Here is a 27,599-nt window from a genome sequence, read left to right as displayed (position 1 = left end):
CGCGCCCTCCGCGAGGACCCGCGTGAGCTGCCCGCGCCGGTGCCTGCGCTGTTTGAAACTGCAGAGCCCGTTACGGTGTGGGGGGAACTACCGTTCCCGCTGATTCCTGCGCACGTGCGTACCAGGGGGCTAGTGGCGGTCGCGAGGCGGCTCCTGCCTTTCGCGTCTCTGCCTCGAGGGGACTAGAGCCGGCATTTTCGAAGGGCACCACCCTCCAATCGCAGCGCTGGCGCGGGCGGAGGCTAAAGCACGGGGGTCCTGAGACGGAGGAAAACGCGCCAAGTTCCCCTCGGTGGTGGAGTGGGGACGACCCTAGCGGTTGAGGCACTTCGCCAGCGGGACTGCTTCTCTGCGCTCCTTCCCGTCCCGGGGCAGGCGCGGCGGGCGCCGCTCCGGGGATGTAGTTGGTGCCGGCGCGAGGCAGGACCAAGCGGCGGCCCGGGCTCCCGCTCCTGAAAGCGAATGGTCACTCCCCCGCGGGGAGGGCGGTCTGTCCAGCTTTTTCTTGGGTCGGGGGACTCCGCGGGCTCGGGACCAGGTCTCCACGGTCGCACCCACACTCGTCCCGGTTGGACCGACCGGCGTCACCGCCGCGGACCTCGCTGGGGGCCATGACCAGGTAAGGAGGGCCTGGCGGGGGGGGGGCCGTTGCCGGGCGCGACGCAAGTGCGGCTCCGGAGCGGGGCTGCCCTGGGACGCCGGCGTCGGTGCGCGGGCGAGACCCCAGGGCCGTGGTGGTGCTGCGCCCGGGGCGGAGCTGCCCCGTGGGCGCCGGGCGGGGCGCCCCCTCCTGCGGCGGCAGGACTCGGGAGAGCAGGTGCGGGCTGGGCGCACATTGGCCGTCCTCGCGGGCGTGGGGGCCGGGAGCGGTGGTTCCGCCGCGGGCCGGCCCCTGCCGTGCCGGGTGCTGGGACGGGCACCGGCCGCCACACCGTCTCCACGTCCTTCCCCGGGTGCGCGCTCGTGGAGCGGAGCGGCGTAGGGGAGCCCCTTGCTGGTCCTGGGGTAACTAGGGGTTACGCGCAGCGTGTCTTCATTTCCCTTAGAAGTAAGTGTTTAGGGCGCCCCGTGCCTTAAACCTCGGTCGGAGGTGTTACGGTTTTGCATTTTTCTTGAAAAATTGGAATTGAGTCGCGTCATTTGATAGAGGAAAGAACTTTTAAAACTAATGGGACCGAGTGGTCAACGCTGTCATTTGTTGAGGAACATTTAATGCTCGATTCATTGTGTTTTCTATGAAATTTGGTTGAGACTTACGAGAGAGACTTATTTTTTTACGTAACAACCCCCCGTTTTAAGGAAAGCCAAGAGCAAGAGATGTTATACTCTCGTTAGTGTTAGGTGTTTAGTAGGACTTGGAGGGAGCCAGGACTGACTGGTAATCGTTATTTCAGCGGCGTGATGAGCTTTTCTGTGAAGCCCGGTTCCTCCCTTTCTTAGAGCCCCGCCGTGTCTGCGGCTCATTAGAAACCTCGGGCGCTGGAGGGCCGACACCCGCGGGCGGGCTGTCACTCCGGCGCGGTTCTTCGGGAGCCTCCGGTGGAGGAGGGGTGGGGAGCGGGTCAGCTTTCCACATTCCTGAGTTCAGTCTCAGAAATGCGGTCTCACTGCCGATTTCAGTGTGTGAATTCCCACATCAGAAGCATCCAGTGAAATGCTCGGGAAAGATGGAATTCGAGTGAGTTTTGTTAGTTCGTGGGATTCCTCTGTATCTATACTGGAAAGTTGTTGGTTTCTAAATAATTTCTCTTAGGTAATCTCCCCCACCTCCAGATATCCTAATGAAAAATAGGATTAACATATAAAGTAACTACCACAAATAGTGCTTTTATTTATTTTTAAAAAATCTTTATTGTTGAAAGTATTACAGTTGTCCTCTTTTCCAAACCCCATTGACTTCCTCCTCCCCCTCGCGTCCCCACCCACCCTGCCCTCAGGCTTTCACCGCAGTAGTGCCATTTTTTAACCTAAAAGTTTTACTTTAAAACTGGGAAGAAAAATAGCAAAAGGCAAAACAAATCACCCTTTCTTTTTTCCCTACATAAAGCATTATTTTTTTAAAAAAATGTATACTTTAACAAATGTTTGGAAAATTAGTACTATATTGCGTCTAGTCATAGTGCATAAGAATGTTATATACACGAAGTTGCTCACTTATCCCAACTTTGATTTGTTCTGTTACTTTTCACTCTAGTTTTTAGGTATAACAACACCAGGTCTTTGCCTTTTCTTGTATTCAAATTGCATTTTAAAGGTACTTTTTAGAGACTTTATTTCATGTGTCCATATTAGTAAGTAGAAAAGACCTTGGAAGGAAAACTTATTCCAGCATCCTTTGATTTTCCATTCATCCCTGTTTCCCATTCTCTACTTTGTAAATTAGAGATGGTAGTTGCTCAGTCAATATTTTCAGAGTGAATTAATAATAAAGATTAAGGTTTTACTTATTAATCTACTGTAGGTCTACTAAAATGAGGTCTTTTGTGAGGTGACCCTTACTCTAATAGCAGGCTAAAAAAATATTATTTCTCCGCTTCTTAAAAAAGTTTTTATTGATTTTCAAGAGAGGGAGGGAGAGGGAGAGAGAGATAGAAACATAAATGATGAGAGAGAATCAATGATTGGCTGCCTCCTGCACGGCCCCTACTGGGGACTGAACCCACAATCCGGGCATGTGCCTGACCAGGACCGGAACCAGGACCTTCTGGTCTGTGGGTCCATGCTCAGTCACTGAGCCGCACCGGTGGAGCTATCGGATAGTTTTGTTGGGTAAGAAAGCTAGGACAAATGGCAAGCAATAGAACATTGAGCACTTATTATTGCCAGGCATTAGGTTTTCAAATATGACGTTCTAATTAGTAATTATTCCTTAGTAAATTTTTCAAATTTCATTTTATTGACTGCAGCAGAGTGCAGTTTATTGACTGAAAACTTTTTGTGATTCACAGATATGATTGGTGATTATAACGTCCGTATATAAATCAGTATTTGTCAACTCTTTGGTATTTGAAGAAAAAATGCCTGGTGTCATACCTAATGAAAATAATGGGCTTTCAAGAGGTAGTCCATCAAAGAAAAACAGACTTTCCTTGAAGTTTTTTCAGAAAAAGGAAACTAAGAGAGCCTTGGATTTCACAGATTCTCAAGAAAATGAAGAAAAGGTTTCTTCTGATTATAGAGGATCTGAAATGTAGGTATCGTAAGTATATTTCTGTACTTTTAAAATTCTACATCAACAAAAAACTGGTGAAATTAAGTCAATATCTTCAGACATTCCTACCTGATAGTCCATAGAGGCAAAAACAAACAAAAAAACAACCACCACCACCCACACATATTTGTGAGACAAGTCTAACAGTATATGGTGGAAACAGCAAAACTAGTGGTGGTTCCCTTCAGGGATCACTTCCATGTTAACTCAATATACATTGTGTTCAGCCAATTTGACTAACTGGCAGAAATATTTATCCACGAACACTGCTTTTAATGTAAACGTGTTTGTTTTGTAGTACAACACGGTTAGTGTAAGGGTAAATAAATGGGTGATTTTTTTTTAAGAATACTGTACTTGACAGTTACCTGAGATATTTAAACTTTACTTATAGTCATACCTGATATGTGAATTAGCAAACCTGTTGGAGATGTACAATGGCAAATTTATTTTAAATAAAATTAAAAACAAATGCTTTTGATAAAATCCTTTGGTGACTAAAAGGAGATCAGAACAAAATGAAATACTTTATTCCATCAATAGTTGTTCCAGTTGGAGTCTACATCAGCTCTCTATTCAGCAGATAGGCACTCTGCTGTATGACTAAAGTAGATTTGGTTTTATGTGTAATTTCCTAATATTAACCAATAGTCAGCTTAGGAGGTTGTGTGTGAAGCTTTTGTTTATCAGCATTCATGCCTATAAATACTTTGGGGTGCCAGAGTAATAGCTATAAAATAAAAATGCTATAATGACCTAATGCTTGTTAAAGTTATAAACTTAATTCATTTTAAGTGAGGGACAGATGTGTAATTCTCTTCATAGACTCTTTTACCTCTTTTATTTTTTTGGGGGGGGGGAGGGGGGTTGTTAATCCTCACCTGAGGATATTTTTCCATTGATTTTTAGAGAGAGTGGAAGGGAGGGAGACAAAGAGACATTGATGTGAGAGAGATACATTGATTGGTTGCCTCCCACACATGCTGGAGATGGGGAATCGAGCCTGCAACTCAGTTATGTGCCTTTGACTGGAATTGAACCCAGGACCCTTCAGTCCACAGGCCGACCTGGCTAGGGCTCCTCTTCTTTATTAATAGAATCTGACTTCTTAGTGAAGCCTCTCCCAAATATTGTCATAGTCAAGCTATTCCCAGGTTTCTATTCAGAGTTAAACCGCAATTGATCCTTGAACATGGTTTAAATTATGTGGGTCCATGTGTACCGGGCTGTTTTTCAATAAATACCGTAAATGTATTTTCTCAACATTTTTCTTTTCTCTAGTTTATTACAGTGGTTCTCAACCTTCCTAATGCCGTGACCCTTTAATACAGTTCCTCATGTTGTGGTGACCCCCAATTTCATTGTTACAAATTGAACATAATTAAAGCATAGTGATTAATCACAAAAACAATATGTAATTATATATAGCATATATATATATATATATATATATATATATATATATATATATATATATGCTATGTGAAAGGGTCCTTCAACCCCCAAAGGGGTCGCGACCCACAGGTTGAGAACTGATGCTTTATTATAAGACTACAGTTTATAATACATGTAACGTACAAAATATGTTGATTGACTGTTTTTGTTTTCAGTAAGGCTTCTGGTAGGCTATGAATAGTTAAGTTTTGGGGGAGTCAAAGCTATAGGGAAATTTCCAACCATGCATGGGGGGAGGTCAGTGCTTCTACCCACCTCCCACACCCCTAAACACACACCCTGCATTGTTCAAGAGTCAGCAGTACTTGATAAAAGTGTCATGATGGCTTAACACATCACTACGAATTACTATTTTCTGATTTGAAAATAGGATTAATAGCCTCTTGATGGAATTAACTTTGAGGTATCTTAATTGTAATAATTTTAAAGTGCTTGTAAAATTTGTATTCTGGTGTACAGCAAATTTTTCACTTCTGCATATTTTCTTAAAATGTCATTTGAGTAAAATCCATATGGTTTCAGATCATATAACTTTTGGGAAAAGACTAAATCTGGGGAAGTAATATTTCTGCTTTGTTTCTTTAAGATACTATTTCATTATATCTTTCATCTCCCCTCTATACTTAATAGTGATCAAGTTGTTCCTGCGGCACAGTCCTCACCTATGAATTGTGAGAAGAGAGAAAACTTGTTACCATTTGTGGGGCTAAATAATCTTGGCAATACTTGTTATCTTAATAGTATACTTCAGGTAAGTTGACAATTTTGATATATAATAAAACCTTAGTAGGCAAAGAATGATATAACATTTAATGCTTCTGAGAATTTCAGATTATTAGAGTATTTTAATTGTCCATACTACCTTTGCCTTTGATTGTAAATAAACTGGAATGGGCTACAATAAGAATAATGATTCTAAGTTGTATGTTATACCCTTCCTTGGGGTAAGAGAAAGTGGTGCATTAAAATTGGGAGAGCATAGTTGAGTAGACCTTAAGTAGAAAGATGCCAGATGTTTAGTTTTTCTCTCAATTCCTGGTGCTATGGTGATATGTATTTAACCCTTGGAACCATGTCTGTTTTATGTTGTATTCTTAAAACCATAAGTCTTAAAACTATCTGCTCAGGCTCAATGCTTTATTGCCAGTGAAGGAAGAGAGTGGGCTACAATGATGAAATAGAGAACAAATTTGTTGTTGTTAATCCTCACCTGAAGATGTTTTTCCATTGGTTTTTAGAGAGAGAGGAAGGGAGAGGTAGAGACAGAGACGTAGAAACATTGATGTGAGAGAGACACATGGATTGGCTGCCTCCTGCAGGGCCCCAGTCGGCCAGGGATCGAGCCCACAACCGAGATATGTGCCTTTGACCAGAATCAAATCCGGGACCCTTCAGTCTGCAGGCCCGACACTCTTCCACTGAGCCAAACTGGCTAGGGCAAGAACAATTTTTTTGACACAAATCATAATCTCAGAATTTTCAGTTATGCACATTTTAAAGTGTGCTACTTAAAAAAGCATGATAATTTTTGAATATGTTAAACACTATACTATTGTTGTTTGTTCAGTAAACACTCAGACAATTTCACTTTTTATAGGTATTATATTTTTGTCCTGGTTTTAAATCTGGAGTGAAGCACTTATTTAATATTATTTCAAGGAAGAAGGAAGCTCTTAAAGATGAAGCCAATCAAAAAGAGAAGGTAAAACATAAAAATAACAAAATATAAAAAGTGAATTAATGGAAACTCACTTGCTTCATAATAAAGTAATTAGATGCACAGAGGATTTGGGAGGGGGATGACAAAGATTATTTCTCAGTTAAACTATAACTTAGAATTAAATTTCTTAGTAGTTTACAGTCAGAAAGGCAATTATTTGTCATTCTTGTAGGGTAGCTAGCTAGATTATTCCCTTTTACTAAGTCTTCTCCAGGCCTTTAATTTATTGTTTACCAATAAACATTGTCATTTGTATACCCACCATCACAATTTATCATACCTTTGTATCACCTGTCACTCATTGTTTTTCCAATTGACTCTTAAAATTTAATTAAAGGAACTGTTGACTTACATAATTAGAAAACCATTATCCACATAATAAAAAAAAACTTAAAATTTTAAAAGTTTATTTGTATACCTCCATAAAATTACTGCTATGATGAAATTAAATTTAGAAAAACTAGTTTTGTCTAGTGAGACAAAGACAAGGGGGAAGGTACTTAATTTGTTCATAAATAATACTGATTTGTTTGTTTCTTTCTTGACAGGGAAATTGTAAAGAAGATTCTTTGGCAAGTTATGAACTGATATGCAGTTTACAGTCCTTAATCATTTCAGTTGAACAGCTTCAGGCTAGTTTTCTTTTAAATCCAGAAAAATACACTGATGAACTTGCTACTCAGCCAAGACGATTACTTAACACACTCAGGTATAGCCTATAATATAATTTTAGGAGTCTAATTTAGTTACTGCTTTCCTTGGAGGAGAGTGATACATGAACAAATGGGGGTGTAATAAAGGGCAAAGAAAATAGAAACTACATATTTATAGTCCTTATTATCCCAGAGACTCCAAAAATTGGAAAACTTTTAATAAGTTTGGTATTAAACTCATTAAACCCAAATGTATATGAGTTTATAGTCTTTATTCATATTTACCTGTAATACGAAGATCCATACATTTTTAAAAATAGAAATAGTAATGTGTTTGCTTAGAGGATAGTGTCCCTTACCATGTTGGTGATATATATTTTACTTATGTGTCATACTGTCTTTTTTAATCTGAAAAGTTCTGAATACCCAAACATATTTTGTCTTAAAAGATTTCAGATTATGAATTGTAGGTTTGTATTCAGAATATGCATACGAAATATAAATTCCAAGTATTTTTTGTTGTTGTGTGTACTTAGAAGAGAGCTTTTAACTGGATTAGATCTCTTTGTAGTATTGTCTTTAAAAATAAAACTTTATCCCATATATAAAAGAGCTTTATTTAAAATGTTATAGGTTAAGCCTTTTAAAAAATTATCTATTCATTTGGTTTAGGAATAGACCTAGATGTAATACATTGCTACATGTTTAACAGGCAGTGTAGCATAATGACTAAGAGCAATTTTTAAAAAATATGTTTATTATTTAAAAAAAATGTATTTGTATTGACTTTAGAGAGGAAGGAAGAGAGATAGAAACATCAATGATGAGAGAGAATCACTGATTGGCTGCCTCCTGCACACCACCCTACGGGGGATAGAGCCCACAATCCAAGTATGTGCCCTTGACCAGAATCGAACCCGGGACCCTTCAGTCCATAGGCCGATGCTCTATCAACTGAGCCAAACCAGCTAGGGCTAAGAATTAGTTTGAAAGTTTCACATTTGTAGCTGAATGAATGCTTTTAGATTTAAAAAATAAAGTTATGGCCCTGGCTGGGTGGATCATTTGATTGGAGAGTCATTCCATACATCAAAAGGTTACAGGTTTGATTCCCAGTTGGGATGCATATGAGAGGCAACTGATTCATGTTTCTCTCTCACATGAACGTTCTCTTGCTCTCTCCCCCTTCCTTGCTCTAAAACTCAGTGAAAGCATATTCTTGGGTGAGGAATTTTTAAAAAAATAATAAAAATGAAAAAAATAAAGCTATGATATCCCTATAAATATTAAATCCTATATAATAAAAGGCTAATATGCAAATCAACTAAATGGCAGAATGACCGGTCGTTATGATGCACACTGACCACCAGGGGGCAGACGCTCAATGCAGGAGCTGCCCCGTGGTGGTCATTGCGCTCCCATAGAGGGAGCATCGCTCAGCCAGAAGCTGGGCTCACGGCTGGCGAGCAGGAGCCTCTCCAACCTCCGTGGCAGCGCTAAGGAGCAGGGAGCAAGAGGGCGATAAGGAGCAAGGGCTCCCAGACTACGAGAGGGCGCAGGCTGGGCTGAGGGACCCCCCCCCCCCCCCCCAGTGCAGGAATTCCGTGCATCGGGCCTCTAGTTTCTATATAGGAAAGTTTTCTTACTTGTATTCTTTATAAGCATAATATATGAAATGGGAAATATATATGTTTTTTTAATAGGGAACTCAACCCTATGTATGAAGGATATCTACAGCATGATGCACAGGAAGTATTACAGTGTATTTTGGGAAACATTCAAGAAACATGCCAACTCCTAAAAAAAGAAGAAGTAAAAAATGTGGCAGAATTATCTAACAAGGTAGAAGAAAAACCTAATCAGAGAGAGGCAATTAATGGGGTTAATTGCACAGAGATGGACAATATGGGGCATGCTGAAGACTATAAAGAAAAACTCCCGAAAGGAAATGGGAAGAGAAAAAGTGACACTGAATTTGGTAACATGAAGAAAAAAGTTAAGGTATCCAAGGAACACCAGTCATTGGAAGAGAACCAGAGACAAACCAGATCAAAAAGAAAAGCTACAGGTGATATATTAGAGATTCCTCCTAAAATAGTCACTAAGCACATTCCTGAAAATGAGAGTGCAAGACCATCACAGAAGAAATCAAAAGTTAAAATAAGTTGGTTAAAGTCTGCAACTAAGCAACCCAGCATCCTTTCTAAATTCTGTAGTTTGGGGAAAATAAACCAAGGATCCAAAGGACAATCTAAAGAAAATGAATATGATCTTGAAGAGGACCCTGGGAAGTGTGAAAATGATAACACAATTAATGGCTGTGGACTTGAATCTCCAGGAAATAATGTTAAGTCCATTAATGGTAATGAAGTTAAGCCCATAAACAAAGGTCAGTATAATTTATTCTTTGACATTGATAGGCAGGTTAATAGTTGCAGAATTGGAATTATTCTCTTAGATATATGTACAATATAAATCTGGCTGACGTTTTGTTTAAAAAAAATTTAATACTTTGTACTGTGGTGTTTTAAGCACTGCTATGTTTCGTGTGTGTATAAATCTCAATCTTAAGGTAATGTTCATTTATGGATTATAAAATAAGGGAGTTCAATAAATTTTAACGGGAAGAGTATACTTTACCCCTTTATATAAGTAATATTTGACAAATACATGAAAGGTATTGTATTTAGTGTAATTCAGTTTTAAAGTAGAGAACTAAGTAGATGCATCATGCTTGGACTGGATTTCTGCCTACCTTCTTCCAGATCTACAGCTCTCAGGGAAACCAGTATTGATGTGGTTATGGTTTTACCAAGTGTCATCTTTATTTTAGAGTTATTCTCTAGGGGGTGGGAATTATGAAGACACAGTTGTGACTTCCTTTATTTAGAGAACAGTAATTCGTATTCTAAACTACCTTTATAGAATTTACATTTCATGAATAAGGCACCTTTTAATGCTAATAAGCAGGTTGAGATTTGAAAATCAGCCTTTTATTCACATATGCTTTAAATGAATATTGGTTACTTGGGCTATGCTGAAAAACTAATATATACAGACTTATATTTTCCTGTTTTTGTTTTAGGCACAGAGCAAATTGGTTTTGAGCTTGTAGAGAAGTTATTTCAAGGTCAGCTGGTATTAAGAACTCGTTGTTTAGAATGTGAAAGTTTAACAGAAAGAAGAGAAGATTTTCAAGACATCAGTGTGCCAGTACAAGAAGATGAGCTTTCTAAAGTAGAGGAGAGTTCTGAAAGTAAGCAAAAACTGGAGTATTTGTAAGGACCATGAAATAATTACAGTCTTCTTCAATAAGCAGTCTAGTAAATAGCTTGCATAATTATTGAGCAGTTATTTTTTAGTGTCTTTTGTATAATAAAATCTTTCTGCATATATAGCTTCACTTGTCAATAGTTAGCATTTGGAAAATTGTGGAATCTTTATTTTGATGTGTAGAGTATAATGAGAAAATGAAATGCTTTCGTAAGTTAACATTTGGGTACCTGAATTTCTCAGAGCTACCGAGGATATTTTTAACACAATATTTGAGCCATTGTTTTGTCTAGTATAAACCACAAAAAGCGTGGAAATGTAACAAGAAATGATCATGAGACTGATTTACTTGCTCAGATATTGGAAATTGGCTACCTTCTATAATAATAAAAGCATAATATGCTAATTAGACCAGACAGCTGGTCGTCCTTTCGGACAACCTTCTGGAGGAAGCTGGGGCTGCAACTGTGAGGGCTGAGCCCCTTGCATAAATTTCGTGCATCAGGCCTCTAGTTAACACATAGTTTGCGGGTAGTTTTTATCGCGCACTAAAAGGTGGCACGGGCCATTTTTGCTAATTTTTTGCGCAAATGGCAACGTTCAGTAAAATTACGATAACTTTAGTTTATGTATTTATATGTTACCCGCATTCTACCACTAGTCTATAAAAAACGTATTAATACGTGTCCCGCGCTCTACTACCAGTCAACGTAAAACGTATAAGTAAAACGTATAAATACGTTTCCCGCATACAATATGTTAAATATAAACTAAAGTCTGTCTTATAATGAGTCAGAGACTAGGTTTTTCTGTCATATTCTTTCTGTCTCTAGCAAATGCTGATCAAATACAAATATTTAAAGGACGTGCACAGTTGAGGGAGAACTTTATGATAGAGTTTCTGAAACTAGTTATTGTCTTTATTACTGGAAGGATTAGTAAGTTGAAATTGCATGCTAATTTTGAACATAGAACTTAGTGGTTTAATTTTTAAATGTTGGACAGATTTTTCATTTGTGAGTGAAAGGATTCTCTTATGTAGTTTCTCCAGAGCCAAAAACAGAAATGAAGACCCTGAGGTGGGCAATTTCACAATTTGCTTCAGTGGAGAGGATTGTAGGAGAAGATAAATATTTCTGTGAAAATTGCCATCATTATACTGAAGCTGAACGAAGTCTTTTGTTTGACAAAATGCCTGAAGTTATAACCATTCATTTGAAGTGTTTTGCTGCTAGTGGCTTGGAGTGAGTATTATAAATAAAAGCTATATGAAGAAAATGAGCTGCTATATAAGAGAAGTTCTGTTCAAAATAGTATAATATAAACTACTGAAACAAAGTAATTTATAAAGATTGCCTTAGAAAAGTTTGTTCTCTTATTAAGTTTCCCTGTAAAAATGCATCAGTGTGAATACATATTCTGATTTCTTCACACCTTTTCATTCCTTATCAAATATAGTTGAATTGATGAAAGCAGAGAACAAATTTTATATACAGTAAGGTTTTTATAAGGGGAGAAAAAAGGCAAAATTATTTAGTTTTAAGGTAAGCCAGGAAATCAAATGAATCTGACAATTTGATTCTTATATAGTTGAAAATTTAAATATCTAAAAGCAATTAAAGTATAAAAATATTAGTTGCATTTTGAATAGTCTGACTTTTCTGACATGTATACATGTCGTAGATTTTATTCCTTTTTATATCAATGAATTTTTTAAATTAGTATGAGAGCTACCCAGTAACTCTCCATATACTTTATTTTGTGCCAGAAGAATGACATATGATCCTTTCATTTACTTAACTGCACAAAATTGGGGGTGGGGGGATGCCTTGAGCCTTCACAGAAACACTTAAATATTAATTAGTATTTTCAATATTTTTCTTTGTGGAAATATTTTAAGTACATAAGTTGGGGTCTTTTTTATTATTTTGTGTTTACTCATAGGAACACTAAATGTTAAGGGTTCATTCAGACTCTTACTTGGTTTCACATTGGGTATATAAAAAATATAAAGTGGAATAGCAGAAAACCTTATTTTATTTTTCTTCCAAAGGTTTGATTGTTATGGTGGTGGACTTTCCAAGATCAACACTCCTTTACTGACACCTCTCAAACTGTCACTAGAAGAATGGAGTACAAAGCCAACCAATGACAGCTATGGATTATTTGCAGTTGTGATGCATAGTGGCATTACAATTAGTAGTGGGCACTACACTGCTTCTGTTAAAGTCACAGACCTTAACAGTTTAGAACTAGATAAGGGAAATTTTGTGCTTGACCAGTTGTGTGAAATGAGTAAGCCAGAACCACTGAATGAGGAGGAAGCAAGGGGTATGGCTGAAAATTACGATGATGAAGTGTCAATTAGAGTCAATGGAAACACACAGCCAAGTAAAGTTTTGAACAAAAAAAATGTAGAAGCTATTGGACTTCTTGGAGGACAAAAGAGCAAAGCAGATTATGAGCTATACAACAAAGTAGCTAATCCTGACAAAGGTACCAGTACAGCATTTGCTGAAAATAGAAATTCTGAGACTAGCATTACTAATGGGACGCATGAATCTGATAGGAACAAGGAATCCAGTGACCAAACAGGCATTAACATTGGTGGATTCGAGAACAAAATTTCATATGTAGTGCAAAGCTTAAAGGAGTATGAGGGGAAGTGGTTGCTTTTTGATGATTCTGAAGTAAAAGTTACTGAAGAGAAGGACTTTTTGAATTCTCTTTCCCCTTCTACATCTCCTACATCTACTCCTTATTTGCTATTTTATAAGAAACTATAGAGTGTACATTTTCCTTATGTGTATATATATATATATAAAAACAGACCCAGACAAACATTGATAACGTTGATTACATCAAAAAGAATAGCTTTTGAAACTATTGGATACTATTGGTCTCTAGGTTTTTGTATAGTGAAATTTGAATTACTGAAAACCATGTTAATTTTTAGAATTCATTTTCCGTAGTAGAGACTAGTGATGTATTAGCTCTGGGAAAAAACTTGTATAGGTTCTTAATTGAATTATCCAAAGTGGAAGCATTTAAACACTTTTGAATTTACACCTTTTTTGTGTTCGCTTTTTAAAATAAAGTGCTTGTATTTGTATCTCCATATTTTGGAGTAATTACATGTTTATAGGTCCTGTGGTTTTTTCAGCTAAGAAGCAGAATATCATTTCAGTACATTTAGTTTTATAAGTCATGAAGCCAAATCTTTGATGGGCTGTATTAGAGGCACAAAGTCTGGAATATGTATGTATTCACAATGGTGTGTACATTTTGTGCCTTGGGTCGCTTTGAAAGTGTCTCAGAAAACCTAGACAGTCTTATCTTCACAAGAATTTTATATGTATTTATGAAGATGATTCTTTAGTAAATCTTTTTGGGCATGGACTAATTTGTATCTCTTCATAGTCATATTCTGCACGATCTGTATAGAGGTGTGACCTTAAGTTTAACTTTTTTAAAAAATAAGGTCAATAAAATTTTAAATGCTTAGAAACTATGTATACAAATGCTTGTGTTGTTTTTTAACTTGCTTATTTTTACCATAAATACAGCTGGATTCTCTTAAAGAACAGAATGTATGTATACTAGTATATATACATATATGTGTGTGTGTATGTATACACATATATATACATTACACACATTCAGAGAAGAGAGTAAACAGGCAATTATCTTTAATACTTAATATTTTTGACTGTTGGAATGAAGAAACTTGGAAGTAGGATAATTCAAATTGTGCTTACTTATTAGTCCATCTAAGTTGTTATACTTAAAAACTGTTAGTAGTCCTTTAAAGTAGACATACAACTTTATGGAATCCAGAACTGGAGAATTTAAGATGATGCTTTGGGCACACACAAAAACCTGGTTCAATTTTTTTTTCAATTTTTTTTTTTTCATTTTAAATATAGTATATTAAGCTGGTAAGTGGTCAATTATCTTATGACTTGTTTAAAGACATTTTTGGTATTTAAAAATAATTCTAAAGAATATACACTATTGGAATAACACTTTTACCCCATTTCAACAAATAAGAGTACCTGTCAACTAATAAATTAGTTACATAGATAAATAATGTCTTAAATTCTTCCATAAGATGGTATGATATAAAACATCATGGCTCTCACCTCGATCTACATTCAGAATCACTAATGGAACTGTTTAAGAAACAGCTATGAACATTCTCTGATGAAATAGGAATCACTAACAGAACTCTTAAAAAGAAACAGCCCTGAACACTACCCATAAGCTTCTGATGGAGTAGTTCTAGGCCTCCAATACTTAAGGAGCAGCCAAGGTTAAGAACCACTAGCATAGGTTCCTGATATGAGAAAGTTTAAAGAAAATTGGGAGTTCATGGTAAGTTACCAAGTGTTGATATCTTAAGGGTAAGAGAAAGCCTCTTCTGAATTAAGTCAGAAAATAATCAGTAATGCGTGCTAATTAAATCATAGATTTTAAAGCTCTTGATGTCACAGATTTCTTTGAAACTATTCAAACTTTTACATAAATGCAACCTAATGAGAAATGGCCTAGGGGTTTAATATCCTCTCCCTTTTTATCTACCTCCTTTCCGCACCCATAGTAAAGTATATGTTACCTTTTTTGTTTTAAAGAATTTCCACTCCTGCCTTGCCTTATTGTCCATCTGGATCCTTTGTCCCTAAATATATTTTTGAAGTTATACCTTGCTGACTCCTTGGATAACCCCTTGAGGTCCAACACTGTAGACTCATCTGAAAAACCTTTACATAATTCAGTGTTTGAATTGATGTAGGTAAGAATTTGAGATGATAACAGTTATAAAGGAAAGCTGCACTCAGGAGAATCATGTTTTGGAGATCTTATTTTCCTAAGTGATTCATGTAACTGGTCAGATCAGAGGAATCTATATATATAAAAAGCCGGTGACCGGAATGCTGGAATGACCGGAACGAGCAGTTGCTATGCTGCCTACTGCTACTGGCCAACCGCCTGCGGCCCCTCCCCCTGGCCGGCCCAGCCCCAATCGGGGAGGGCCAGCCGGACCCCACCCATGCATGAATTCGTGCACCAGGCCTCTAGTAGATTATAAATGATGACTTTCTATAAGCTATAATACTACACAAAGAAAACATTGTCAAAACACTTCCAGAAATCAATGCGTTTTCTTGGAAAAATTTGCCAAGTAATTGAAATATATTTCCCGCAAAATTGTTGCATTAATTTCTTATAAAGTTAAAATTTTAAGTTAATTGGTTCGTCTTAATTTCAGTTAAAAGAACTAATTTTACATATAATTTTGTAAAATCTATACAAGTATCAAATGTAACTTCTCAGCTGGTAAATTAAAGTCAAACAGCAGTTCTTCATGTTCTTTTTATGGTGTAATAGCTTTATGATGTAATAGTTTTGGTCACGAAAAAACTGATGACTGGCTTGTTTAATTTGAAACAGGAATCATTCATTTTAGTTGCTGAGAGTCATTAAGCTGATACCATTATCATTAGTATAATAAAGTTGAGAGTCAAAGATCAAGCTACTGTCACTGGTATTGGCTATCCCAGTACTTAAAAGTTATTTCTACAATTTACTCTAACCCCCCTCCCCGCCTTTTTGGTATCTAAATGCAAAATAGCTTAGAAACCAGCTTTAAGACTTCACAAACCAGTTATCAATGTCTTTACCCATTAATTCATTCAATTTGGAACTTCGGGGCCATAAAGTGACTGTCAACTTTTGTTTTCATTATGCTGGTTCTTGAATCAACTCTAACTTATTCTCTGCCTTTGTCAATAAAGAAAATTTGTAAAGTCCCACTCAATAAAATTAGTGTAAACGTTCACATATTTAATAGTACCTTTAAAATAAGCATTACTACATTTAAAATGGTTCCAAAATGAATCTATAAATGTTCATATAAATTAAAAAATACAAACTTAAAGTAAATAAAATTAACATTAGCTATGGTATAAATAATGGTAAATGTATAGTGTACCCTTGAGTCATTAAAATGTCTTTAAAAAGATAACAGCATATTACCAGAATATTAGAAGCCATAGCCATGATTCTCAAACTTCAACAATCTACATTTGATTTGGCCACTGCATTCTTCATTGAGTAAATTAATGCTACAATTTTCAGATTTAAGTCCCAAGTCTTATTTTTCAATAGATCTTAACTTCTTTTCACACTCAATGTTGAATATGTGGCTCTTTTCAAATTAATAAAACAAGTGTTTATTTTAGAGATCCATTTTGCGCAGGCTCATTCGACTGAAGGAATCTCTGGGAAGAAAAAGGATATAATTATAAGCAAACGAACTCTGCAAACTTCTGTAGATCAGGTTTACTTTTCTGTTCTGCCAAAGTTATCTCAAAGTTTTGCCACCAAAAAGTTAATAACTTAAAACTTTTTGTACCAAAGTTGTTACTAACTTTAAAGTTATTCTGCCGTATGTATATTCTGGTTTATAGACCTCTATAAATTAAAACTATATTGCAGTAAACACTTTATCAAATGCATTAATCATTTAGTCACTTGTGCAACAGAAGCATTAGCTATGATAAATAAGGAACGAAGGGATAATGGGAGAGATTTTAGGAAAATATTTTTTTTGAGATTATTAAAAGGCAAAAGGCAGCCCTAACCGGTTTGGCTCAGTGGATAGAGCATCGGCCTGCAGACTGAAGGGTCCCAGGTTTGATTCCGGTTGAGGGCATGTACCTTGGTTGCGGGCACATCCCCAGTAGGGTGTATGCAGGAGGCAGCTGATCGATGTTTCTCTCTCATTGATGTTTCTAATTCTCTATCCCTCTCCCTTCCTCTCTGTAAAAAAATCAATAAAATATATATATAAAGGCAAAAGGCAGGTGTTTATTTAAAACACTAAATTTCAAGTCTCAAATCAGTGATTCTTAAACTTGAATTTTAGGACATGTTTACACTTAAAAATTGAGGACCCAGGAAGATTTTGTTTATGTGGATTATATTTACCATATTAGAAATTAAAACTAAGAAAAAGTCAACTTATTTTTACAAAACCCATTACATAAATAGTTTATTAAAAATAACTTGCAAGAAACTTTAGGATAGTGGCATGCTTACATATTTAATTTCTGGCTTAATAAAAGGCCTATGTTCTCATGTCTTTTACAGTATTACATTGCATGTAGTCTGGAAAACCACTGTACTTTCTCAAGAGAATGACAGTGAGAAAAGCAAATCATATTTGGTGTTAATATAAAATTAGTTTTGACTCAGGAACTTCCTGAAAAGGGCACCCTCACAGAAGTCCCAGACGACACTTTGAGGACCACTATCTTAATACTTTACAAATAAGTAATATTCTAGATTTTTTAAATCAGTAAAATAAAAATTTTAAGTTCTAAGGAAGCTTTATTTTCTAAGTTTTGAAGATTTAGTTAATAGTGAGGAGACTAATATTCTTCAATACCTCATAATGTATTTTCCTTTATCCTTAAGTTAATTTCTTTCACTTATCCTTCCTAGTATTAAGGTTAATCTTTGAGGTTTATAACAATCTCCAGGAAAGGAAAGGGCAGGTATAAAAAAGTCATGTTCAGCTTTGAATTTCTTTGTGTGGCTTTTTTGGTTCCAAGGAAAGTAGCAGTATTAAAAGCTAGATAATGTTCATAAGAGCTTTTCTAAATTCCAAAGAACTTCTTGCAAACATTAAGAATTGAATCTTGGGGGAGTGACCATAATCAGATAGTTGAGAAGGCAAAAGCTCAGGATAACAGTGTAAGGGAGTTCCCTTCAGATAGGAAGAATACAGTCTTTCCATCAAAAAGAGTGAGAGAGATTTGAAGGAAGTGAGACAAGCATTAGGAAACTGCCTGATGACCTCAGGGACCCAGCACCCTCATTCTAGGTCGTTTGTAAACAGAGTGTAAAACTGGTGGAAGGGGGTTAGAGGCAGCAAGAAGAAAAACTCCAAAGTGATTAAAGGAGAAACCAAAAGTGGAGGGGACTAGTATTGCTTCCCAATGGCAATTTTAAGAGGAAGCCACCTTGGGTATTCACATCTGTATGGGATGGTGGAAGCAAAATAATATTTTGCCAGAGGAAGGATCTAAAACAGGCCCTCTGATCTCCCTCTGCTCCTGTAGATTGTGGAACAGATTCAAATAATCTACATGCTTTCTTAGGGGACATGACATATAGCAGGCAGGTAGGCATTTTTTGAGTGAACACAATTGTTTTCAGAGGCCTAGAAGTACCGAAATAGATTACTGAAGAATAAGAACTAATTCCCAGATGATCAAATAATTTTCTTTTGTAGTATAATATAGCATGCATTTACATTGTTTTCTTACAAGCAACTTCAAAGGCCTTCTAAATATTAATTAGGTAAGTATAATTTAATGCCTTTACTGTTATTAATTCAGAAGGTGGTAACATATTGGTGCCACAATAATTCAATTTGTATATATATTTAGATTTCAAAATGCAAAAGCAGTTTACCTTATCATGCCCTGTCCAGAATTGAGGCACTAAAAAGTACAATGTTAAGTGCCATCCTTGGAAATGTACATGCCATTTAATGTCCACAACAACCTTTTCAAGGTAAGAAATTTTAGAGGAGAAATCTAAAAACTGCTCAAGTACACTAGGATCAGTTGTAGAAAATTCCAAGTTATTTCTATTTCTAACTTTTTGTGTCACACTTGGAACGTAGAGAAAAACACTGAAACCTTCTTGATACTCAATGTGGTTACGTGTTTTAATACAAATGAAGAAGAACACTGCATACTATTTACTGCCAGGGCTGAGAGAAACAAAACCCGGTTCCTGATCTATTCCAGTGAATTCTCCCACACAAATACTAGGAAGTGTGACAGGACTTTAATAAAAGGAATAGTTTTAAGAGGCCAGACTTATATGTGGTCCTGGTTAGTATGAGTATTTAACACAACTTTGTGACTCTTGAATTACATACATATCTTGGAGGCTGATTCATGTAGAGATATAAAAGGCTTATATTAGTTGAACTTGTCAGGAGACACAATATCTAAAACCATGTAATAAAAGTACACTAATTCATTATTAAAACAAATAATTCAAGCAGATTTTATTTTTCTGAACATAAACCAAATAACAGAAAAATAAGCATACCTGTGGCAGGTGACGGGTAATACTACCTTGTATAACTGAGGGATCTTTCTGTTTATCAGAGGTTGTAGGGCCTCTTTAAGGCGATGATAGTTTCTCTCCAGTTCTCTTTGATACTCCTTTTGATCTGGCCCAATTAAGCTCTTATTTTTTCTTAAGGCATCTTCACACCTAGAAAAAACAGTGATGTCAAAAACTCTTCTGGCATAGTTTGAGGGGTTAGTTATATATATATATATATATATATATATATATATATATATATATATATATATATATATATATAACTAATATATATATACACACACACACACACACACATTCCCCATGATGAGGACATTCAGTTTCTTGGTTGATTGTTAAATATCCTGCCTTGTATTAGGTTTAAGAAAGGGAACAGATGATCAGCTGTTAAAAATCTGACATTCACTTCCAGTTTTCATTTAATTGAAAATTACTTTTATTCAATAAAAATTTAACAAGGAAAAAAATTGTGTATTTTTAAATATTAATTCTGAAGGCATTTTTCCTTCCTCCTATTACCACTAAACTTGAAGCTCTAAACTAAAAGAAATATAATAGCCATACTCATTTATGAGGCACCAATGGCATCTGGCACAGTGGTTTGCCTGTGTCCTAATAAATGTTTCTAAATGAATAGCTCTTGATAACAGTTTATTCAGATGTTTGAGAAAAAATATCTGGACTCTGATAGGTAAATGAAAGGATATTAAAAGACAATATATACAGATCACCACTTGATGCTCAGAGGAAAGTATATAGCCCCAAATGCTTACATTAGAAAAGACGGCTAAAACTGAAGAGCTAAGCAATCTAAAAAGAACAGAACAAACTTGAAGTAAAAGGAAGGAAATAAATTTAAAAGTATGACAGCTCTATATCAATACAAAGTTGGTTCTTTCAAAGAAAAAAAAAGACTAAGCACTGGCAAGATTAAATGAGAGAAGGCTAAATAATCCCTATTAGAAATTAAAAATGAGATATAAGGTCAAATACAGCAGAAGTTTATAAAGGCACAGATGATATTATGTACAATTTAATAAATCTGAAATGATACTTTTCTAGATTAATATAATTTACCAAAACAGACTTAATAAGAAAAACCATGAATAATCCTAAAACCATCAAATACATAGAATCAGCCAAGTCACAAATCTATCCCCAAAGAAAACACCAACATGTAAATTCTACCAAACACTGTGACGATGAATAATCCCAATGTAACAATTCCAGAGTATTAAAAAAAAAAAAAATCTAAAGTATATGGCGGGGGGTGGGGTGTGGGGAGGGGAGAGAAGAACTATTCTTGAGAAGATTTCCAACTCATTTTTCAAGGCTGGGATACCAAAACCTAATGGGAACTACAAGAAAAAATTGTATTTCAATCTCATCCTTAGAAACAATTGCAAAACTCCCAAGTAAAATAATAGGAAACTGTTAACAAATATTACACACACACACACACACACACACACCATTTAATAAAAGTTTTAAATTTGTAATTATAAAATACTCTTAGCATAGCCTGGCCGGTGTGGCTCAGTGGTTGAGCACCGACCTATGAACCTGGAGGTCAGTGTTCGATTCTTGACAGGCCCAGTTGCAGGCTCAATCCCCTGCAGGAGGCAGCCGATCAATGATTCCCTCTCATTATTGATGTTTCTATCTTTCCTCCCTTCCCTTCTGAAATCAATAAAAATATATTTAAAACAAAACAAAAAAACTCTTAGCATAAGTACAAATAGTGGGAGCCTCTTTAGTTAAAACATCTACAAAAAACCTGAAGTAAACATTACACTCAATAGTGAAAACATTTCCTTTTAGATCAGGAACAAGAAAAGGATGCCTCTATTACTATTACCATTCAACATAGTGCCAAAGATCCTAAACATCACTGTAAAAATATTCTACAGATTAATTATTAGAATTAACAAGTAAGTTTGGCAACATTCTTATGTAAAATATATCACATTCAAATGCATTTCTGTATACCAGTAAACAAAACACAATTTTAAAAGATACCATTAACAAAAACATAAAAGTATTAAATACCAAGGAATAAATCAAAAGATATATAAGGCCTCTACAGAAAATTAAAATAATATTAAGAAAACATTTAAAAGATGTCAGTAAATGGAGAAATACACAACTATTTTTCATTGTGAATCACTTTCCTATATTTTCTCTTTTCAATTGTCCCTTAAGACATTATTTTACAGTGTGGTTTTAGACATTCTCAATTTGAAGATCTTTATGTAGGAAGCCTGGAATACCTTTTAGTAAAATCTTTGAAGCAGAGTCGCAGTTTATTGTGATGTCTGAAGAGTTTTGGGTCATTGGGTATTTCAGATAGGAAAACCTGGGCAACTTCCAAAGGCCCCTGTAAAATAAGAAAAACAAGAGGAGTGTTTTGTCTTCTCTAAAATCAGAGAGATAGAAGTTACCTGAATGATTTTTCTTAGCATTAAAATGGCTGCACTTAAGCTTAATGCATATGTGTATGTGACAGGTTCTGGCCATATGTTTTTAGTTTTTCCTAATGTCAAGTCTATATTCTTGTCTACTACATTTAAATTAAATTCTTGGGCTACTGACAATCAATTGTTAATTCAGATTATTAGACTTGGTTTCCTGAAACATTTCCTCAGTATACGAAATCTGTTCCCAGCACTGTAAATTGAAGAAGATAATCTTTTGCAAGTTATATTATTTGTGTGTTTTAGGGGGTTAAAGGTCTTAAAGTGTTTGCTCCTTTTTTGGCTTTATTTCTTTAACCTAAAAAATAGGGTAAGATAGCCGGCTGGTGTGGCTCAGTGGTTGAGCATCAACTTATGAACCAGGAGGCCATGGTTCGATTCCCGGTCAGGGCACATGCCCAGATTGTGGGCTCGATCCCTAGTAGGAGTGTGTAGGAGGCAGCTGAACAATGATTCTTTCTCATTATTGATGTTTCTATTTCTCTTTCCCTCTCCTTTCCTTTCTGAAATCAATAAAAATATAAAGAAAAAAAAAATAGTGTAAGACATATTATGTGAAATCTTACTTGAAGCCTGTCTGGATTTCCTCTTACCTTGGATATTCCCTAATCATCATCAGAGAGACAATGGGATGCCTTCTAAGCTACATATGACAAGTCTACAGTACTCTTTTGTGTACATATATTATTAAAAATTTCAAAATGATTCTTCATTACTTATTTACTCCTCACAGTTCAGTGTGGCAATCTGGAGAAAATAACATCAGGAAATATGTAAGACAGTAGGCGTTCACATGCGTGTACATAGCTCTGAAAATGAACCTTCCTTTTTTGAACACATTCTTTCAGTACAAAAAGGAAAGGCTATTCTAAGTGAACCAATTCCTTCTTTTTTATAAATTCTCACCTGAGGATATTTTTCCATTGATCTTTTAAAGAGAATGGAAGAGAGAGGGAAAGAAAGAGAGAAATATTGATGTGAGATATACACATCGATTGGTTGCTTCCTGCACACACCCTGACCAGGGCCCGGGCTGGGGAGGAGTCTACAACTGAGGTAGGTGCCCTTGACCAGAACTGAACCCAGGACCCTTCAGTCCACAGGCCGGCAATCTATCCACTGAGCCAAATCAGCTGGGGCCCAATTCCTTCTTAATGGAATGTTTAAGAACAGACAGTGTAGGCAGTGTAGAAGGCAGGAATGAAAATCTTTACCATTGAGATGATGATAAAAACTTTTTTCAGTTTACCTTTATATTTATACTTTCAGTGTCTTTTGCAACCAGTTCTAACATCTTTTTCACTTGATTTGGCACTTATTTATGATCTTTGTAAAATCTAATCTAATAATAGACAAACATGGTAATTGACCACACCTTTGCTATGCCTCCCATTGACTAATCAGTAAGATATGCAAAGTAACTGCCAACAAATATGGCAGCTAATTTGCATACTGCAGGCAGGGCGGGCCAGCGCCAGCCACCATCCGGGCCCCCATGTGCTGCCTAAGCCCTGCCCCCAGCCGGGACCCCTGTGTGCAGCCCTGGGCGGGCGGGACCCCCGTCTGCGGCCCTGGGCAAAGGGGCTTGGTGGTGTGATCGGCCCGAGGAAGCCCTATTCTTGCAGGAATCCTCCTGCAACGGGCTTCTAGTCTATATACAGTGGGGCCTTGACTTACGAGTTTAATTCATTCTGAGACCAAACTCATTAAGGAGCTCGTTAACCCAAATTACTCTATCAACTCAATGCAAAAAATCAGCCGAGAGACAGCTGGTATCTCAAAAAACACGTTAGTCGGGACACTCGTAAGTCAAGGCCCCACTGTATATAAAAGCCAAGTGACTGGAAAGACCAGTTGCTATGATGCACACTGCCACTAGCCAACCTCCCCCAGCCCCTCTCCTCAGTAGGCCCAGCCTCTGATTGCTCCCCCCCGCCCACAACCCTGATCAAAGGTGGGACCGGCCAACTTCCCACATCCCCTTCTCCCCCCCCGCCCCGCCCACAGCCCCAATCGGCTCTGATTGGGGTGGGCCGGCTGGACCCCACCTGTGCACAAATTTGTGCACCGAGCCTCTAGTATAATAATAAAATCACTCCAAATTCCATTCATAACTTAAACAGTGCCATCAGAAAGCACCAACCTGATTCACAGTTGTGCCCACAGACCCCTGGAGCACCATCTGGAGCATTTTGGGATCTGCCGGATCCTGATGTGTTGCAAATGCCAACTCCTGTGTCTTTTTCTGCATGTCTTCAATAGCAACTTCAATTGGTGTTAAGATGATCTGGGTGAAATAACATCTATTAGGTCAGGGTACTGATAGAAAACTATTTAAAGAGTTTTATATATAATCAATTAAAATAAAAAAAGTGGAGACCAATTGTAAACTATCATTTAATAATAAAATCCCAAACTTTGGATGCTTTAATAAAAAATCATCTTTCTAAGTAAAAGCTGAGTGTGAACTAGGGACTTAAAAAAGAAGCTTAAAGTTAATCATTTAAAAATGGATAAAGTTCTATTGTGCTAACACATGAAGGGTGGTACATAAAGGCACATCCACACTGTTCTCACATGGCTCCAATGTATTAGTTTCACTAATTCTGTTTCCCCATTTGTGAACTTACCTCCTCTTTGTGAGTAACATTGACCCTTGTCTTAATATAAGGAAAAGCATGAGAAGTAGTCAGTATGGTCTTCCGTTTGAATTGTTCATGAAGTTCCCCATGGGCACGGCCATCTAAAGTGAAGGGTGTACAGTACATGAAACGGCGAAGATTATAATTTTTGTCAAAATATGTGATTCTGTCCTTCATCTCATACGTGTCAAAGTATGGCTCCACGTAGGTAATCTGAATATACGCCTGGGAAAGGAAAAAGTCCTTCATTTTCTCACTGATAAATCATCACACAGTCTCTCTCCAACAACATCACAGTCTCAAAAATATGGCTATGTGTCACTACAGTTCAATCAACCATACCTTGTTAGGATCTAATTTACACTTGTCTACAGGGTTAGAATCCTTGATTACTTCAACCACATCCTCTCCAAATCTTTCTCCATAAAATCCCTACAATAAAGAAAAGGAAATCTATTACATGATTTTTACAGTATTATAGACTAGAGAAGGCCTCTGAGGGAGACTCCTGAGCAAAATTAGGCCATTTAGTAAGCTTATGTACAACCATGTTAATAATTACAAAGTAAATTATATTTAGCCTACAAATTAGCCCAGTCTCAGTCCATATTTATTTGATATTATCCCCATCCACTCACTTTAAATAACACCAAGTAGAAGAAAACAACAATTTTCTTCAATAAAAATACAGGGTTTCACAAGAGGTCCTCAAGAAAAACAAGGGACAGAACGCAGAAACAAAAGAAGCTCAGTATCTTTGATGTATAGGATCTTTTATTGTGTCTGATGAGGCCTGATTTCTTGCAGACATGGGTCAATGAAGAAGCATTCATTTCTATGATTAAATGCAATGCCCTAGAGTTTCAAATAAAAGCACTAACTCGATGAAGCTTTACATAGGTTTAGATTTTGAAAAGGCAGCCCTGGGTCAAGAATGTAGTGGCTTCCATATGACACCGAGTAGCAGCATGGGCAATGAATGGAGCTATTCAAAAGAAAAAATTAAATCTGAATCTTCAAAGGAGAAACCCTACTCTTCCTCCAAAGGTAATTTTTATGATTAAGTTTTGAGAAACACTGTCTCACTTAATATTTCCCAAGACTTACCTAACCTCTTGAAAAATAAAGTCACAGTTTAAGCTAATTTATAGAAATAGAGACCAGTAAAGTCATCAATAAGAATAAAACATTTAAGAAATTAACCATTTTGTTGAGAATACAAACAAGCCTAGAGCAGTGTTTCTCAAACTCTTATGTGAATACAAATCACCTGGGTATCTGGTTAAAATGCAGATTTTTATTAGGAAGGTCTGGGGCAGGACCTGGGACTCTGCATTCCAAGCAATCTCCCAGCTGATGCCAGTGCTTCTGGTCCCTGAACCACACTTTGAGAGATAAGAATAGAGAAAGGTTGGAAAGCAGAACTATAGCAGGAAAGATAATTCCCTTTACTCTAAAGAACAGTTTATTTGGCATGATATAGATTATCAGATGATCAGATTTGGATCTGAAAGTCTATTCATCATTGCAAATTAAAGATGAAATTTTATGAACCACCACAGCATTCACCTCCAATCTGTGAGAGATCTCTGCAAGTTTGGTGATTGCAGGCTCCTTGTAAACAAATTCCTGTTCATCCAAATCCCCGAACTTGGTTCCATAAAAACCAACACGAAAATAGGTGCCAAACATCCGCTTCCCATCCTAGGTTTAGGAAAATAAAGAGACTTTAATACAAAGTCTTTTTGTTTTTGACATTATGCTTAGATTGCTATACTATAAAATTCCCAAAACATTGCAAAAACTTTTAATTAAAAATTACAATACTTTGTTATTTCCCAAATGAAGATAAAAACAAAGCAATAACCTTTCCTTTTTCAATATTTTTAACAAATAACATTATGTAACTGGGCTTTCACCAACTGAATAAATCACATATGCTTTTTCAGGTTTCTACCAAGTGACTACTTCACATTGGTTTATGTTTTAAGTCCATACACTTGAAATAAATTAACTTATGTTCCTTATCGCAAGAAAAGATGCTCAGTATGATATAGACCGTGTCTTAACTGTGCTGAAATTAGAGCATACTACATAAAAACACTAACATTTTTAGTTAACAGCTTTATATAATCTCTAAATATAATAAATTAGATCATAAAAGTTAGGAGCCAAGTATAGCACCTGGCATAGAGCAGACAATCAGTAAATGCCAAGACCATCCAGAAGCACTTAAGCAAAAAATTTATAATCAGTAGCCTGTGCTGATAAAAATATTTTTATTTGGATGAGTAAGTAAGAATGGAACAGGAAGGGAAAAATGTAAACTGAAAGCTAAAAGGGGAAAAAATTGAGAGGAGTCAGTTATCTGTCAGTCCTCAAACCACCCACTTCATACATTAACTACACATTCATTTCAAGTATGACGTACACCACAGTCACTTTTACACAGTGCATTTGGAAACAAATTCCTTCAATAAAGATAAAATAGTGGGAAGCTTTCTATGCAATTCTTTCAGTTTAGATACAAAGATATTTTAGAAGGATTTTGTGGTGGCTCCTACATACACAGCACACATAAGTATTTTAAGCCTAATCTGTCCCATACTTATTTTTCCTATATTGAGTTCTTACTGTAAAGGCAAAGGGCGTGTAAAATAAGTCATAAATGTCACAGATAATCAAGCAAAATGGAAAAGTCTGATCCTTAATTTACCAGTTTTATAATTTTTAGAAAAGTACATGTTAAAATACCCACATTTTTGTCAAGATTTAAAGTTGTTTTTTTTTTAAAAAAGTCTTTGGAGTCAAATAAATGTGAGGTTTCAAATTTAAAAATTTTTCACAAGTTATTTCATTTCAAAATTTAACAGACATAAAAATTAACTAATTTTTACAGCAAAAGATATCTTTCTAGATAGATTAAATGTATTCAACCAAAATTCTGATAAAAACTATCAACATGCTAATGGAATAATAGCAAATTTTGACATAATTAAAGAACAAAGAAAACACTGC

The 27,599-nt window shown here is 36.5% G+C and overlaps 2 protein-coding genes and 1 long non-coding RNA gene across 10 annotated transcripts in view; 1 reads left to right on the top strand and 2 right to left on the bottom strand.

Moving 5' to 3' along the window:
- The first annotated feature begins 478 nt into the window (after positions 1-478).
- USP1 (ubiquitin specific peptidase 1) lies at positions 479-13,823 on the top strand. 4 transcript variants are annotated; one of them, XM_059689330.1, is made up of 9 exons: positions 479-619; positions 2,949-3,190; positions 5,297-5,417; positions 6,264-6,368; positions 6,935-7,095; positions 8,743-9,428; positions 10,125-10,295; positions 11,355-11,556; positions 12,366-13,823. In XM_059689330.1, exons 2-9 carry the CDS (start codon positions 3,018-3,020, stop codon positions 13,096-13,098), a joined length of 2,352 nt encoding a protein of 783 aa, XP_059545313.1. In that variant the 5' UTR covers positions 479-619; positions 2,949-3,017; the 3' UTR covers positions 13,099-13,823. The 4 variants fall into 4 exon arrangements, with proteins under 4 accessions (XP_059545313.1, XP_059545312.1, XP_059545314.1 ...); XM_059689329.1 differs by having other exon boundaries at positions 11,340-11,556; XM_059689331.1 differs by lacking the exon at positions 6,264-6,368 and having other exon boundaries at positions 11,340-11,556.
- Positions 9,875-11,356, bottom strand: LOC132231001 (uncharacterized). The gene is made up of 2 exons (XR_009451965.1): positions 11,066-11,356; positions 9,875-10,819 (listed from the first exon to the last, which is right to left on the bottom strand). It is a non-coding gene; the product is annotated as an uncharacterized LOC132231001 (long non-coding RNA).
- A 2,312-nt stretch (positions 13,824-16,135) lies between the features above and the next one.
- DOCK7 (dedicator of cytokinesis 7) overlaps positions 16,136-27,599 on the bottom strand; it is a 185,941-nt gene continuing 174,477 nt past the window's right edge. For all 5 annotated transcript variants that reach the window (XM_059689320.1, XM_059689322.1, XM_059689323.1 and 2 more), the window contains 7 exons: positions 26,151-26,285; positions 24,924-25,013; positions 24,570-24,806; positions 24,083-24,226; positions 21,736-21,842; positions 19,445-19,612; positions 16,136-16,593 (listed from right to left, as the gene is read on the bottom strand). In XM_059689320.1, coding sequence (XP_059545303.1) covers positions 16,551-16,593; positions 19,445-19,612; positions 21,736-21,842; positions 24,083-24,226; positions 24,570-24,806; positions 24,924-25,013; positions 26,151-26,285 — 924 coding nt within the window. In that variant the 3' untranslated portion in view covers positions 16,136-16,550. The remainder of the gene's footprint in view (positions 16,594-19,444; positions 19,613-21,735; positions 21,843-24,082; positions 24,227-24,569; positions 24,807-24,923; positions 25,014-26,150; positions 26,286-27,599) is intronic.

This window comes from Myotis daubentonii, chromosome 3 (assembly GCF_963259705.1).
Source record: "Myotis daubentonii chromosome 3, mMyoDau2.1, whole genome shotgun sequence".
Classification (NCBI taxonomy): Eukaryota; Metazoa; Chordata; class Mammalia; order Chiroptera; family Vespertilionidae; genus Myotis; species Myotis daubentonii.
Note: the sequence above shows the minus strand (reverse complement) of the source record. Positions and strands in the feature narration are given on the sequence as shown.